This window comes from Acipenser ruthenus, chromosome 26 (genome assembly GCF_902713425.1).
Source record: "Acipenser ruthenus chromosome 26, fAciRut3.2 maternal haplotype, whole genome shotgun sequence".
Classification (NCBI taxonomy): domain Eukaryota; kingdom Metazoa; phylum Chordata; class Actinopteri; order Acipenseriformes; family Acipenseridae; genus Acipenser; species Acipenser ruthenus.
Genome location: NC_081214.1, coordinates 24,345,005 through 24,361,030, shown reverse-complemented (window position 1 = coordinate 24,361,030; position 16,026 = coordinate 24,345,005). Strand labels below are relative to the sequence as shown.

The window sequence follows — 16,026 nt, the reverse complement described above, 5'->3', positions numbered from 1 at the left end:
AGGAAGCAAACACATGAACCATACTTAATAACCTTAACTGCTACAGTGGCATTAATGGACACCAGTAATAACTATATCAATGCTGCCCCGTCTTACTTTAAAGGTACCACATTTCCCATCTCCTGATCACTTTGCGACTAATACCAACCTGCATGGCACTCTTTCCCATTTTCACCACCTCAAACAGCATCATGTTTTCCATCCCATTTTCCTGGTGGTGTCCATTCATCCGATTGAGGCCTCCACCTTTCCCCTTCTCTCCTGGGACTTTTTTACCCTTTTTAATAGTCTGAATTGAGGGGGGGAAAAAAAGTTTATACATGACACATTCAATGTCATTAAACTGGGCATTTTTTAATCTAAAATCGGTGTTGTATAAATACAGCTAAAACTGTACCCAGTTGGATAATATGGAAACTGGCTGTATAATGCACTGACTTAACCAATATCCCAGTGGTATGTTACTTACTTTTCCTTTGCTTGGTTTTTGATTCCTTCCATCTGGATCTTCAAAGTCAGTATCAGATGAGAAGTGTGGATCAGTTTCCCTGAAATTACAAACCATTAGTGCTTTATATGTGCAATTGCGACAAAAAAAAAAAAAGTAGTATTAGGAAAAGTAAAGAATAAATAATTAGCTGACTTACTGAGAAAAATTAAACTCTGTGTGTAATTCTGGTGCTGCTATCATTTCTTTAACATCTTCTGTACCACTGCAAATTAGAAAGGACTTCCACTCTCTTCATAAACAGGACTGGACCAATATCCCAAAGACTCACTTTTTGTCCCCTTTCCTAGGAACAAAATCCTGAGGTAGAGAAAAGAAAATGCAATGACATTCATGCGTTAACTTCAAACAAAGCAAAACATTATAATAAATCGGTTTCTTCAAATTCATTTTTAGAATGCATGAACTGGTCAAGCAGGACATCCAGATACCCGCTAGTTTAACTTTAAAAAAAAAAATTTTAAAAAATGGTATAGATTTTTAAATTGACTGTTTCGTTCCATTGTGGAAATCGAGTCTCAGGCAAATTGATGAAAAATAAATAAATAATATAGGAGGTTTTTATAAAGGAAAATTCTTGATGATTTCACAAAAAAATACAATTTAACACAAAACACAGTACATACAAGGTTAAAAAGCTAACCTCATGTTTAACATTATTAATGTTAGTTAAACAGTACCAGGTCGCAAGAGAGAAAGTTATACTTTGGAAACCTGGTTACATGCGTTGCATTTACTAACCACTAGGGGAGCAACATTGTACTCCTTTTGGTCTCAAGTACTCCTTGTCAGTGAGGCTTGAGCATTACTACTGTTCAGCTTCTCCACTGAACAAGCTCAACAAATCAGCCTGGCAAGCGATAACAAAAACAAAAATCAAAGCAAAATGAGTGGTCTTCATCCATTAAAATGAACGCATTGGATAGTAGTCTCATTTGCGTTGTGTCTGCTGTAACATTTAAATTAAATCTTGTGCTATTGCAAGCAGAGTGTTTTATCCAGATTGTGAAGAACACTAATGATTTAGAGCACATATAGTCTTTCAATTACTATACTGGTTTTCTGACCATTCCGTGAAAATGTAATGCTGGAGAAGTCATCAATATGAAACTACTGATGACAAGTACAATAATGTGTTCCTGCAGGACAGACCCATCGCCACAAAAATGTATTGGGATTGCCATTACAGTAGTCTGACACGGATGACTTATGAATTGCATGCAATATGAATGGCATGACTTTTGAGTGTAAGTTTAAGGATAATTTATCACTACTTTATAAATCAGGCGGGGGGATTTTATTTATTTATTTTAAAAGCTGAATTCAAAACTCACCAGCTCTTCATAAAAACAAAATATACAAGTATCACAACGTATCACAAATAACACCTATGGCTTTTCCTGCAAAGGACATGTTGTTCTTTTGATAAGCACTAGGGGTAGATAATGCTCTTTTGTAAGCAACTGCTACTTTATGCCTTCACAACTAAAAGTTTCTACAATGCGCTACTTGGTCATGTTTTGACATTTGATGCTGAAAAAGGAGTGACATACTAAAAGATGAAATTAGACAAATAAAATATATTATATATATTATAATAGATGCAACAAAATCCAATCTCCTTTTTAGTAGCTGATATTACATAGGGTATTATATAACTTTAGTAAATATCAAAATAAACTGACGAGTACTAAAGACATTTTAATGAAATTAGATTCAACAGTTTTAAAGACAGTGACTGTGTGGAAAGCTTGAGCAATAAAAAAACACATTGTATTGTCCCAGAACTATTTCTTTAAAGATTAGCCCGGAATGAATTATGGTCTCATGGTTAAAAACACTCTAGTTTAATTCAATTTTATTTGAAAAAAAAAAAAAAAAAAAATTACACAGGAAAGCATGTACTCAGAACACGGTCGGCTTAAAGCGGCGTTTTCATAACATTCTGTTTTTAAACGTATCACTTTCAAACCCAACCGTTGTTAGTTAATCATTATGATGCACAACCTGTTAGATCTTATCATTCCACTTGGTAAACAGTAAACAGGGTCATTAGGCAGTCTCTAACCTTTACGCTACACCTCTCTCATGACAGTGTGCAAAGGACACCAGCTGTTTGTGACAAATTGACTGAATAAGGTAGTGTCTCTGCCCATTGTATTATAAAACAGTTAAGGACAAGCATTAAACCCTGCTTTGTCACGTCAGCTCTGTTCCTGTTTTAGAAGCACTTCCCAGTCTCCTGCAGGTTATCTGCAACCCATGCAGTTAAACTAAGGGTTAGAAATCTTCAACCAACATTAGCCCATAAGCAGTTAATACTGCATATTATTTGATCACATAGCAGTAATAGCAGCTGACCTGCAACACCGCAACGATCACTGGCAGTCAAGAAAATACACCAATACTGCATTTAAATAGTCTAGAGATCCTAACCAAGTATTCATTCTGGTTTACTGTTTCATATACATTACTGAACTAAGATTAAATTCTCACAGGTTGTTTACTTAAAGGCTAGAAGACACACTACCACTTTATTAATGAATTAAATGTACTGAAAATGTACTCATTACAAATAGTGAATGTTTGTTTAGCTGGAAACTTGTCCTTAAAATAAAATAAACACAAAAAAGATCAATACATTTTGGGATACAAGGTTTAGCTTTGTGATCGTTATTTCCAACAGTTAGGAGAACTTGAACATTCTGCTAGTGGATTATCAAGGTAACTCTTGGCTCATCCTGAAACTGTCTGCAATCAAAATTAATTTAAATCACAAACATGTGTCAAAATTTGTCTTCATTAAAACCCTGAAAAATCTAACTTCTGTAACTGCACACAATTGATTTATATCGGCTCAGATGACTCGCTACTGTTTGTCAAACAGATCTTGCTAACACTAATGCATTACACAGATGGCTTTCTGCTTCTGGACCCAGCCAGCATTTGGTTTGGATTTGTTGTTTTACCACAAGTATTTAATTACTTGGGTCAAGTCAGCATGTGCTTAACACCTGCAACAAATTTACCAGATTTTCTGGGCAGCAGCCAATATAGTAAGTGCAACGCATTCTGTGTTCTCCAAACATGCTTCAATGTTCATGTACACACATTTCTGAGAAATACTTAAAAGTGCAGTCCTGTGTTCTTAATCAGGTCTCAACAAATCTTTGGGAGAGTCCAGTATTGAATTAGAAACTTTTAAAAAGACATACAACTATAATTTCATGACAGCAGTTTTAAGTCTTAGGTGTGTGCCTATGCACAAATGTTCTGGCATCCATCAGCAGACATCTACAAGGTCCTTCTAATACATAGCACAAATTAAAATTGAATACAAAACTTGTTCTTGCCAGTGCCGACAGGGAACAGTTACTATGCAACAGCTTGCAGACTGTCAGCAAAATAACCTACTATAATCCAATCTGTATGGATATATAATCAATAATAATAACTGAGCAAATCAATGAATACCTCAAAGTGTTTTTTTTGTTTAAAAAAAAAAAAAAGCACTCCCCCTATTTTGCCTTTACAGACAGGCATCCTCTGTCAAAAAGGCTAAGGACATCCTATACAAATACAGGATAGATCATTAACACAATTGAACGCAAAATTACAGCCATAGATCATTTTACTGAAAGTTAAACATCTGCTTTGAATTACAAATTAGCAAAGCCACAATCCAACTGGCACACACTGCAGTAATATCTTTAGCATGGACTTGATCAGAACTTTTCACAAAGCTGGTCTTCTAAAGTCATCAAATTGTAGTTGCTTGTATAAGGTCACTCCAATTTCACTGTTTTGTCAATTGGCAAATATGGGGAAGACAGTTTCCCTGGTCTTGGGTCAAACCTTGTAAAGCAGCTTTGCTACAACATAACTATACAACATTGTATACACATGTATATGGGGAGGATGTGAATCTGACATTCAGTATCAGCTGATTGAAGTTAACCTACTTGTGTACAGGGGTGTGCAATTCGTATCGCTCGATGCCCAGGACAACAAGTTTTGCAGTTATACTTTGCCCATCGGACAAGTAGTTTTTATTTTTATTTTCCCCATGTTTGTTCTGTTGCTAGAAAGAAACTGTATTTTTGTAGAAAGCCATGCACGTTTCTATTCACCATATTACATAGTTAATATTATTTTATTTATTTTTTTAATTAAAAAAACGCTATATTATTATTATTTTTATTTTTATTATTATTATTATTACTACTACTACTATATTATTTATTGGACAGGCACAATCCATCAATTTGTGAAAGTATTAAAACATAAAGATTGACAAATGTTTAGAATAGAAATTAAATTCATGTAAGATTCTGTACAATATTGTATTAATGTTTTAAAATAGACTAAATCTCCTGGCAATGTGTTTATGTATTAATTAATGTATGTATTTATTTCAGTGAGAGTAGTGCAGGGAAAGAATGTTGCTGTCAAAAAAAAAAAAAAAAAAAGCCATTAGGGTTTTAAACTGCTGCAGCAGTGTGTTCCAGTTAGCCATCATGGGACAAAATGAATAACATAGCTGTAAAATGCTGTACACTGTTTGAAAAAAAGTATATAATAGAAATAAAGAAAAGAAAAAACATATTGTGTCTGCAGAATTTGATGGAGCCTGCTCTAAATATTGCGCGCATTTTGGTAGAAACAGTAAAAAAAAAATTTAAAAAAATCTGAGAAACTTGACAGATTATACACATCCTTTAAAAATCTAGGGTTTAGCAGTTACAAATCTGAAAGAACGTCAACAAAAATCGGAATTTCACTAAGCAGCAGTAACAGTTGACAATGAATTCGTGTCTGTGATGCAACAAACACCTGTACATCAGAAGTTGAATTATCTTAGAGAAAGAGTGGAAAACAGGCAGAAGCTATTTATATATACTTTAATAAATCCCAAGTATTGCTTATTATAGTTGTACTCGTAGTAGGTTAGTTCATTTTTACTAGCAAATGTGTTCCAAACTACACAGAAAGAAACGTTTAAAGTATGTTGTAAAATCAGTTTAATATGCATAATAGTTATTAGCAATGTTACAGTACAGCTCCATGTGTATTGCTGCATTTTTTGTGTGTTTTTTTTACCGTTTCATAACGTAATCTGCTTTTTTGGAGAACGATATATCGATAGTGAAAAATTAGGCATTGGCCTGGACTTAGAATTTAGTAAACTCATCAAGCTACAAGGTAGATCTGCCCCTGTTATGTCACTAATTGATTGATTGTGTTCACTGTTAAATAAAACCGAAATCTGACAAGTTATATTCTACTTTTTTGGTGTGTTTTGTGCGACGGGGACAGGGCAAGTATTTAAGAGAAGACAAGTAGATTTTTAAGAAGGACAAGTAGATTTTTCAAGCATTTTGTCCCTTGGACAACAATAGTAATTTAGTCCATGAGCTAATATAATTGTGAGCATGCATTTTAGTTTAGTTTAGATTGAATGTATACAACATAAAATGCTGTTTTCACACACAATACTCTTGTATGTTTGATTATACGCTATGAATACGCTCACTTCCCACTGTTTGAGGATATAAAAACACAAATCACCCAGTAAGTTTGTTTCTTTCAGCACAGTTCATGAATTAGTAATACTGCCAATTCACACACTACCAGAACTAATGCCATGTTATTCTTTCTATACAATTTTTCAAATTTATAGTAACACGATCTATACAGCAAGAACATTTATAAATAAATACTGTTTATCTAATTAAAACACACATTTCAACACGATAGGGGAAGCCACCATTCAGAAGCAAATTAATGTCTGTAAGTTGAACTCACAGCAAGTCTGTAAACTCATGTCATGGAAATAAAACATGCTGAAGCTGCATTGTCTCACAATGAGGTTTACCTGAGGGCAAGCAACTTACAACTTCTGAACGACTTCTTGGATTTATCTGAAGATTTGAGTACGCCTTCATAAGGGTTAAGAACCAAAAATCGCACATTACTGATTATGCAACAGCTTCTGCCTGTTCTGTAATGACTATGGGGATGACAGGTGACAATTACTTTGTAATTCCCTCAGAAATCTGACTTCATAAGTGCCTTGGTTTATTAATCTAAAATGGGGTTAACAAGGACAGCTAAATAAACAATGTATTCAGATCCATAATATACACTCAAAGCACCACCACTACTTGATCATAGGCTGAGAACAAGCGCCAAGATATATCCAACTTCCTGTAGTAAGACATGTGTATAATAAGACTATAAGGTTCAGCCTAGATTAGCAAAGTGATAAACCACATACAGCGAAAAACTACATTTCTGAAAGCTGCAATGTAGCCTGACTGATTCAATCAAAATTTAACAAGAAAATTACAGAACTGTTTTTCATAATTTAAAGAGATACAGCATTGTGAATTTTGGGTGACAGTAATGCACAGCTGTACTGAGAACACAAGCATTCCCTCTCTGCTGCACAGCAGGATATAAATGACAGTTTCAAGTTCCTACAGCACTGGTGCAACACAAAAAAGCATACATGTTCTTATGCTGCGTTTACATTGCCACCTCGGACCTAAGCCGACTTAGGTCAGAATGCGCACGCATACCATCTAAATTACAATACGTGCTTGATGATGTCATAACGACCATTGAAGGGATGACGAGTTTTCCCCTCCCCGAACCACAAAGGCGGAAGAGGCAGAGTGGTACTACAAACAAACAATACAGTGCTGTGTTCATATTGTGGGACTCATCTTAAAAAAAATATATACTTATCTTGCAGTCTACGAGAGAAAATGGTTATTCGTTTAACAGTGTTTGACACAACATAGCAGTTCCTGACTCATTTGTTATGTGAAGAATTTCACCTTGAGTAAAACAAGTGAATTTACTGTTTATTACTGTAATAATAAAGACCCTTTTGTTTTCAAAATAACTATATTATGTTTCTACATTATTATCTCACCTTGTATATATACATAATTGTATGATGCATAAGTCCTTTATTTTTAGTTAAAATCGCCTAAGCAGTCACAGGAATACTCGAGAAAACACATTTACTATATACAATTGCAGTTAACAAATTTTATTTTTTCAAATTAGCCTTGTTACAAATACTGCTACTGCAAATGAATGAATAATAATAATAATAATAATAATAATAATAATAATAATAATAATAATATGATATATACAGTACACTAACAATTGTTTGTAACAATACAAAAGATTTAGTTCCTTTTTTAAAAGAACGAAATGACAGGGATCGCAAATTATTAAAACAATCTATTTAAAAGCAGTAACATGTAAAATGCAACTGTGTAACAGATCAACTACAATCAAAGTGCAGAGAGGGGGTTGCATAGATCTTTTGCCAGACCTGCCGCTATTTCTCAGTATGTTTTTATTTTGTTTCCCCTTAGAGTGCGCTCTGGATTTGAATTTCGCCCCACGACGCTATGACAGCTCTGCTTTCTTGCTCTCCCCAGTTCATGCCGCAGTTGTAAATTTATTTATTTATTTATTTTTTTAAAATAATTAGAAATGTTAAAATGACGAAAGGACAAAAACATCCAAGTGTGCCAAATTATGTTTTAGGGTTTATTTAAATAAAAAAATAAAAAAGAGCTTTAAAACAATGGTTGCAGAATGTAAAACCTTCAATATTTATGAAATGCAACTATTATTCCAGTCTAATTCCATTACTGGCATACGTTATTTACTTACCGAAACTTTATAGAGCAAGCATGCAAAAATGAAACCGCACTAGAATCAATTAAGGTAATCCCTGTCACTTCTCCGGGATGAATGAAATTTAGTTCTTGTGTTTCCAAGTGATGACAGCAAAGAAGTAGTAATTCACACACTGAGCTGCCATGAAAGGTCAGGATCCAACCACTTGGAATCAGTCTGCAAATTTTCATCCGTTGCATTGTCACCAAATTGAAGTATAAAATACAATCAATTCACCAAAACATCCTCAACAAAAAGGGTGACTGTTTACATTGCTAGTGCCAACAGGAGGCTACAAAATAGATTTCACAAGCCACAGTTGGCACTTATGTAAGTATAAATTCAACAGTTATGACTTTGCTAAAACTACTTAGCAAGCACATTGTTACAGTAAATCCCACTGTAAATGGTTACCGCATTAGGGTATTGTAGCATTCAGAGCATCCGTAAAAAATGTGTTTAAAAAAAAAAAAAAAAAACACAATAAAATAAATCAACACACCTTATAGCTACGCCCTAGAGTTGGCAGATCTTCTCAATATGCTTCCTAAAAAGCAGCGTGAGGTTTTGCAACAAGAGAAGAGACTAGTGCAGTCACTACCTGCAGTTTCAGATTCTGCAACACAACCTGCATTAACTTTTATGAAGTGGTGTGAGAATCCAGGGAAGAAATATGGCCCCTTGGTTTATGTTTAGACATACCTGGGCTACAGGTCTTGTGAGAAGTAAAATACATCTCCTTGTATAAAAGCACTTATTCATCTTTAGTCTTTTAAAGCGTCCCTAACCACTACTCCATACTACTGTTAAAATCGGACAATTGGAGACATAATGGATAAAAATAAATGGCTTACCTTAATGGAACGGTTTATTTAACCTGAAAAAGGCTTGACGCAGTCTACAACAAGTGACTCTTATAAACCACAGAAAATGTTTAAAAAAAAAAAAAAAAAAGTGTGTTTGTTTACGTGCAAGTTTTGTACAAATTAAGGCTAATTTCAACTAAAGCATCAGTTTTGTAAACAGCAGAATTTTTTTTTTTTTTTTTTTTTTTTTTTACTTTTTTTAAACAAAGTGTTTGCCTGTACATATTCAGTTTTTTTTTTTAACTGCTTAAAAAAAGAATGCTGTTGAGCTTAAATTGGTTTGTGAAATAAATAGATGGCATCGTTCAATGGGGGATAGTATTCAGCAGGCTAACACAGTCGTGACACAAACCGCGAAGTTCACATGAGCAGTACATTATAAAAAAAATACACTTGTTTTTATGGAATTATTGTTTGGGTGATTTGAAACTAAATGAGTTTTTAAGTATAAACTGTTCCTCAAAAGTAACCATCATACAGATGGGAAAAGATGATAAAACGTCACTACCTACTGTTGTGTTAAGAACTAGTATTGTAGTTTTAAAAAAAGATTAATGTTTTATTAAAATGCTCTGGAGATACTGTAATTGTATAACAATTTAAAATAGATGAATTTATTGCAAACATAGGTGGTTGTGTGTGTTGTTTTTTTTTTACCCTCACTATAACGCCACCCTCGCTTATTGCCCATATTTGCCCATGGCCCTTACCTGGCAGTATAAAGATGGTTGACTATTTTCAAATCACATACTTTCTTCTCCCTTTTTCCCTCAACCAACAATTTAGACATATATAGGAGCATCAGCGCATCCAGTGTTTGTATCAACAACGCACTGTCCAACAGCAATGCGATGAGCTTCAGGACCGCTCCTCTTTCCGGGTTTTCGCAACTTAAGATCTGGGAAGGGTAGTTTTCAGATTTTGTAAACAAAATTACAGCAAAACAAATGTCCTGGAAAACGTGATATTTTCCATTTACATGTAAAACTCTGCCAATCAATGTGTTTGGTTTTACTCCCTAGCTTTTGTATGAGCTACAATGTAGGAATTAATACAAATCTAAAAACACAATGATTATGTTGCAAAACATATCACCACGATAGGTACAACATGAAACAATTTAGCTAGGCAGCCTCCAATTCGTTCTGTGGGAAGCATTATTTTCACTGAAAGGCATATTATGAACTATAAATTGACATCCTGTGACATTTATTCTACTGAATATCCCAACAATACCCTTAAACCTGCCCTTGATGTAGTTATAAATAACTGCATTTCAAGATTTACTGGAAACAAGATGAAACAGAGCTGTTGACTGCCTGAAATGGAAATCCAAAAAAACATTTAAGCAGCAAGATGGGCAACCAATGAGAGAAAACAGGGTTGTTTACTTGTGCACATTGGTACTTGAATCAAAATGACTTAGGCTGTGTTCACACTGGGTCCGTTTAGAGGGTTTAGTCCACACTCAGTACGGTTCAGTACGATTGGTGTGAAGTGTGAACAACAAAGTCCGCTTGGAAAATGAACCGTACCGAGTCCACATAAACAGATGGTCTCGGTCCGTTTGGCAAATGCACTGAGTCTGGTTCACTTGCTAATCCTCAATATAAGCAACAGCTGGACTCTGTCCTTTTGGACATAGGGAACAAACTATACAAGGTAACCTGACTAGGAAGTAAACATTTTGCGGTTTAATTCATATTCTAAGGAAACAAGTAGAGCAAAAAAACAAAAAATGTCTTGTGGAACAACATTAGGGTTACCAGACATCCTGGGAAAACTGTGACAATCTCTATTTTCTATTTCCCAGTCAGAAACAGTACAATTGTTAATTGTCCCAAAGTACAAAACTATCAGCATGCTCAGTAATGCAATAGGTTGTGTGTTAGCACTATTCAAAAATAAAATAAACAATCTTATTGATTATTTGTTTAATCATTCTGATTGTGTATACCTGTGTTAACTGCAACAATTATTTGTTAAGTTTCATACAATGTGATGTTCATATTTTTAATATGGTACACGCAATGGACCTTTTCAAAATTCCCTTGTGGTGATGCTCTTCCACAAAGGGTAATACAACTGAAGAAACAGCCAAGCCCATTAAAAACAAACAAGGAGTCAAGGGTTTTGAATTAACTATAGGGAATCTAAGACTTAAAAAAGCAGTCTCCTTACTTAACTTCTATAACGTGAGTAGGCTCCACCAATCAGAACCAATGTGAGTGTGTGTGTCTCTATACCTTCAAGACAGGACTATAGTAGCCTGCGCCAAAACCTAAAGTAGAGTCCTTAGGTTTTTAATATACACTTATTTGTTAAGCATCAAGTAACTTTACAGAAAGACTAATCTAGGATGACTAACTGGATAATAAATGCAATGAATGAAATAGTGCACATCTCATTCTCAGCCTCTGCTGATGATGGCAACGTGAGCCACCAAGAAAGTCTGAAAGGAATAAGTTGTTGATTTTTTGTAAAGTATTCATGCTTGGTTATAGCAGTTAGGGGAGTCAGTGTTGCACAGGACTACCATGATGCTGCAACAACCACCAGCAAATAAATGCTGATACAGTAATTACATTTTCAAACTTTTAAAGTTGCTGTAAAACATGCAACACAAGTTTCTCCAAAATCAGATGATGTTTTGGTATATTAGCTCTTAATGCATTTCATTTGCGTCCCTACAATATTGTGGAAAACATATTTCTACTTCCTTTGGAGGCAAGTTACACACTTCTTAGCAGGCCTTATATATTATACTGAAACAGCTATTAATGAATTATACCAGCATGTAAAACAAGAGATCATGCAAGAGTTTCTGAAGCCAGAGAGGGTAACACCTTCAGTATTTGGTTTAAAATGAATCTCCATTTAGAGAACTTCTTTGATCAGAAACTGCTTTATTCCAAATGGAACACATTCACACTCCAGGTGAAAGGACCAACGCAAGACTTATATAAAATGATCTAAAATTAAAATACATGTTTGCTAGAACATTTGTTCATTTGAAAAAGGGACATTTGAGACCCATATATAGCAAGTCTGTGATGATTTAGTTTAGTTAGCTACAACTACAGTATTTTAGAAATAAACCATTTAAAACCCATCAGCTAGTAACGGAATGTATTTCCTACAATTATATGTGAGTGTCATTCAAACATGGGATTGTGTTGACTGAATTTTAAATGCAGCTGGTTTACAAAAAGCTTGAGGCATGTCCTTAGCAAAACGCATTGCTGAGCTCAATTTCATTGACAAAACACTGACACACAATTCCACAGTTAAGTTAAGTAAGACAACTTGTATCTCCTTCAATAGTTTTCATTCCTTTAGACACAGTGGGGCTTTCCTCTGAACAACTAATACAAAAACTGCAGTCACTACTTCTTATATGATATGATATTTCCATCCATGTAATTTGCAGTGTTTGCATCCCGAGCTGTGAGAGCGTGGTGCATCAATGCAATTATTTCCCTTCATGCCATTGCCATTGTACAGTACACCACACAGCATTCCAACTCTATGCGAGGACCGTGTCCCCTCCCCCTCGACTCTCCCATCGTCCAATCAGCACAAACCATTATTTGCAGACATAAACAAGCTGAAAACAAAACAGCAGCAGCAGGTTCTGTGATCAAATGACGCACTTTAGCCAAGAATTGGGTACCCGGGGCTGGTACAAAAAAAAAAAAAAACCCTAGACACCAAGCGTTTGGATATAATGCACGACCGGAGCTTTGGTCGTGTACACTATTCACACAGCTTTTTTTTTTTTTTTTAAACTCAGTCAAGGAAGAGAATTTAGCGCCACCCAACCCCTTTTAAAAAAAAAAATGTTTGTTTCCATGCTTAAAACAGGGTGTGGCTAAACCGAGTGGTGAATTTATTTCTACAACAAAGCAAATTAACCTGAAGGGGCTAGCTTTTAATCCTATTATATGGAATTAACCTTTTTTTTTTTTTTAACTATGGAAAACAAATGCACATCTGGAAGCACTCACTGATTTAAACAAATGCAGTTTGTTTATTAAATAAGACAAAACAAATACCACCCTACACCCACCCCAAGTTACAACTGCGTTAACGTGTAGAATTTATAAATCCACAAATGGCGATTCGAACAAAACATGAAATCAGTTCACGCCAAGTGGAAATGTTCATTTCAATTTGAACAAGGCAATACTGACAAAAATAATGATCTCTAACATGATTCAGAATACAGTATTAAACAGACAACGCATGCAAGATTAAGTCAATGCTCAATGAATCATCAGAGAGATCATTCATATATATATAATATATATATATATATACATACACACACACACATTTAATAAAATTGGGACTTGATAATAAATACAAAAGTGGCGCCAAAACGCCCTCCTAATAATAATAATAATAATAATAATAATAAAAAATCTCAAAATGAATGCCCTTCAATTCCACCAATATCACTTGTAAAATGTCCACCTTCATTTTGTGGAAATCATAAATACATCAGTATTCCTTAAAATGTACATCGCTGTTTACGAATTGAGCCGGGCCTAAAGTTGCCGGTAAAAATAACCAGACCTTATAAAATACTCCACGCAAATCCTGTATATTACATTACATTTGAGGGCAGTGTATGAACCAAACATCTTCAAATATACGTTAAAAAAATATGTATTATAAGGTTATCAGCTGTGTGTGTACCAGTATCTAAAATTACTGCACGACAGTAAAAAACAAAACAGAACAAACACAGGCAGCCCAGACTATGCGCAATCAAATATACATATATATATATATATATATATATATATATATATATATATATATATATATATATATATATACACACATATACAACTGAGCATAAATTTATTCTACATTCATTATAAAAATACAATGTGTGTAATTTAATCACACATTCTCCAGTCCAACGTAATACCCCGACTAAGCGTAAACATGAACTTGTATATTTAAACTCGAAAACGAAATAACAGCACCATCCTCCATCTTGCACACTGGCTGTCGAGCAGCTGTCGAGACGTATTCTCCATCTTGGCTCGGACCTAACAACAACGCAATATGTTCTGCCTTTCCCCCGAAATTAACCCAAAACTCAACGTATATTTGCAGTCCCGTCGAAATAATCATCCATATCCCAACAAACACTGCTATCCCCCCAAGGACTAAACGGTCAACTATAATTTTGCTTTTGAAAAAAGAAAAATTCGTCCTTGTGTCCTCCATCTTGCTTCAGACTAGTTTAGTTTCGATAACTCCGCCGCTGTGTCATAAACACATTTCCGACATTACATAGGGGAGGATGACAAACGAGAAAACGGTAAAATGCATGTTAATCACATCGCCTCGATCCAAAACATCTGGGGGGGCTGGAAAAAAAAAGAGCGATAGCGTTTAAGTTGTGTGTCTTCTGTAAATTCCTCTCTATCTCGCCTCTCTGGTTCCCTCTTCCTGACACCGATACGAACCTCCGACACAAACCAACAAAAACACAAACCAACAAACTTCTAGAACCTTCTCCGCCATTTTACAACTTACCTCGCCGCTGATGTCGACCTCGGCCGGCTCCCAGGCTCATATGGTTGTAGTAATCCAGATTTGGGACGGTTCGAGACCTGTATTTTGTAATTATACCAGGTTATTTGACAGAGGAGTTTGAAAGTGGCGGTCAGAAGCGGGTTTGGACTCTCTCTCTTTTACCCCGCTTGCTCTGTTCGGTTTGTTGTTTCACTGCTTGAGGAGAAGGGAGACGTGCTGCAGAGGCGCCACCTGGCGGGCAGAGGGAACGTGTTTCGCAAACTGTGTACTTAGTGACATCTAGGGGAATTTTGGAGTGACTGCCTTTGTGTACGTACAGTAGCGGGACGAGCGTCCCATTGTTCTGCATGGATTTGTGCTCGAGAGGGAGGCAAGAACAAAAGCCGAAATAGGTTAGATTCGAAATGTGCCTCAATAAGGAATGCTATTACACTGTAGTGTTATTGTATGTATTGCTGCGTTTTAAATCCTTGAACTTTGTTACACACTGTTTACCCAGTTATGAATGTTCATATAGTAAAGACATGTAACAAAACTGAAAGAGTTCATTCAATATAATTGGTTAACTTCCACCCCCCCCCCCCTTTTCATTTCTCATACATTTTTCAAATATCTCTGAAGATGCACCACTAACCACTACAGCAGCCCTCTTCGCTTGCTGAGTTCCCTTTCCAGTTTATCTCCCCTAAACACGCAGTATTTTTTTATTGCTCAAATCAGTTTTATAACTTTTAGAGCGGTGGTATTAAGACCCGCTACTGTTTAGATTGTTAAAATAGAACCTCTGTGTGCCAGCCTGGCCTCTCAGACCAACACAGGGGGCTATGGTACCTGCTGAGAAATTAAAAGCTACAAGAAAGACACAGTTGTAGTTGATCATAGTTATTCGTATTCAATGGAAACATTTATGATACTTACACTTCCCTTATAAAGGTTTACCACAGTATTTTTTCACAGTGTTTTTGCAGTTTCCACATGTTTTTCCCATGGTTATACTCTGCATTTACCATAGCTTACCATGTTTTTAAAAAAAAAGAAAGAAAATGCTTTACCATACCTTGCTGGCCTTTATAAAGTTTATCTGTGCTTCACCATGCTTTCACTGGGCTTTATTACACTTTGCTATGCTTTCACTATGGGGAATTTTGATAAAGGTTACTGAGCCTGGATACTTTGGGATCACATTACACCAAAGCGATAAAAAATCTTTATAAAAATAAAGCAACCTTACCCATTTCCCGTTGTAAAAGCACAGCCAGTGTAGTCATGCATAGTGAAGCACAGAGAGCATGCTGCTAATCTATGGTCAATGTTTAGTACCTGTATTATGAGCATTGCATAGAAGATTGTTACATTTGCCACTGTAAATTTATGGGTAAAGAGAGGCTT

General features: G+C 35.4%; 1 protein-coding gene across 2 annotated transcripts in view; it reads right to left on the bottom strand.

Moving 5' to 3' along the window:
* Nucleotides 1-14,897, bottom strand: part of LOC117430586 (cohesin subunit SA-2) — a 34,046-nt gene extending 19,149 nt beyond the window's left edge. Inside the window, exons 1-4 of one of the 2 annotated variants that reach the window (XM_059000592.1) lie at nt 14,638-14,897; nt 648-808; nt 470-548; nt 149-289 (exon numbers count right to left, since the gene is read on the bottom strand). In XM_059000592.1, coding sequence (XP_058856575.1) covers nt 149-289; nt 470-548; nt 648-691 — 264 coding nt within the window. In that variant the 5' untranslated portion in view covers nt 692-808; nt 14,638-14,897. The remainder of the gene's footprint in view (nt 1-148; nt 290-469; nt 549-647; nt 809-14,637) is intronic. The other variant, XM_059000591.1, reaches the window with a different exon arrangement.
* Between the last annotated feature and the right edge of the window lie 1,129 nt (nt 14,898-16,026).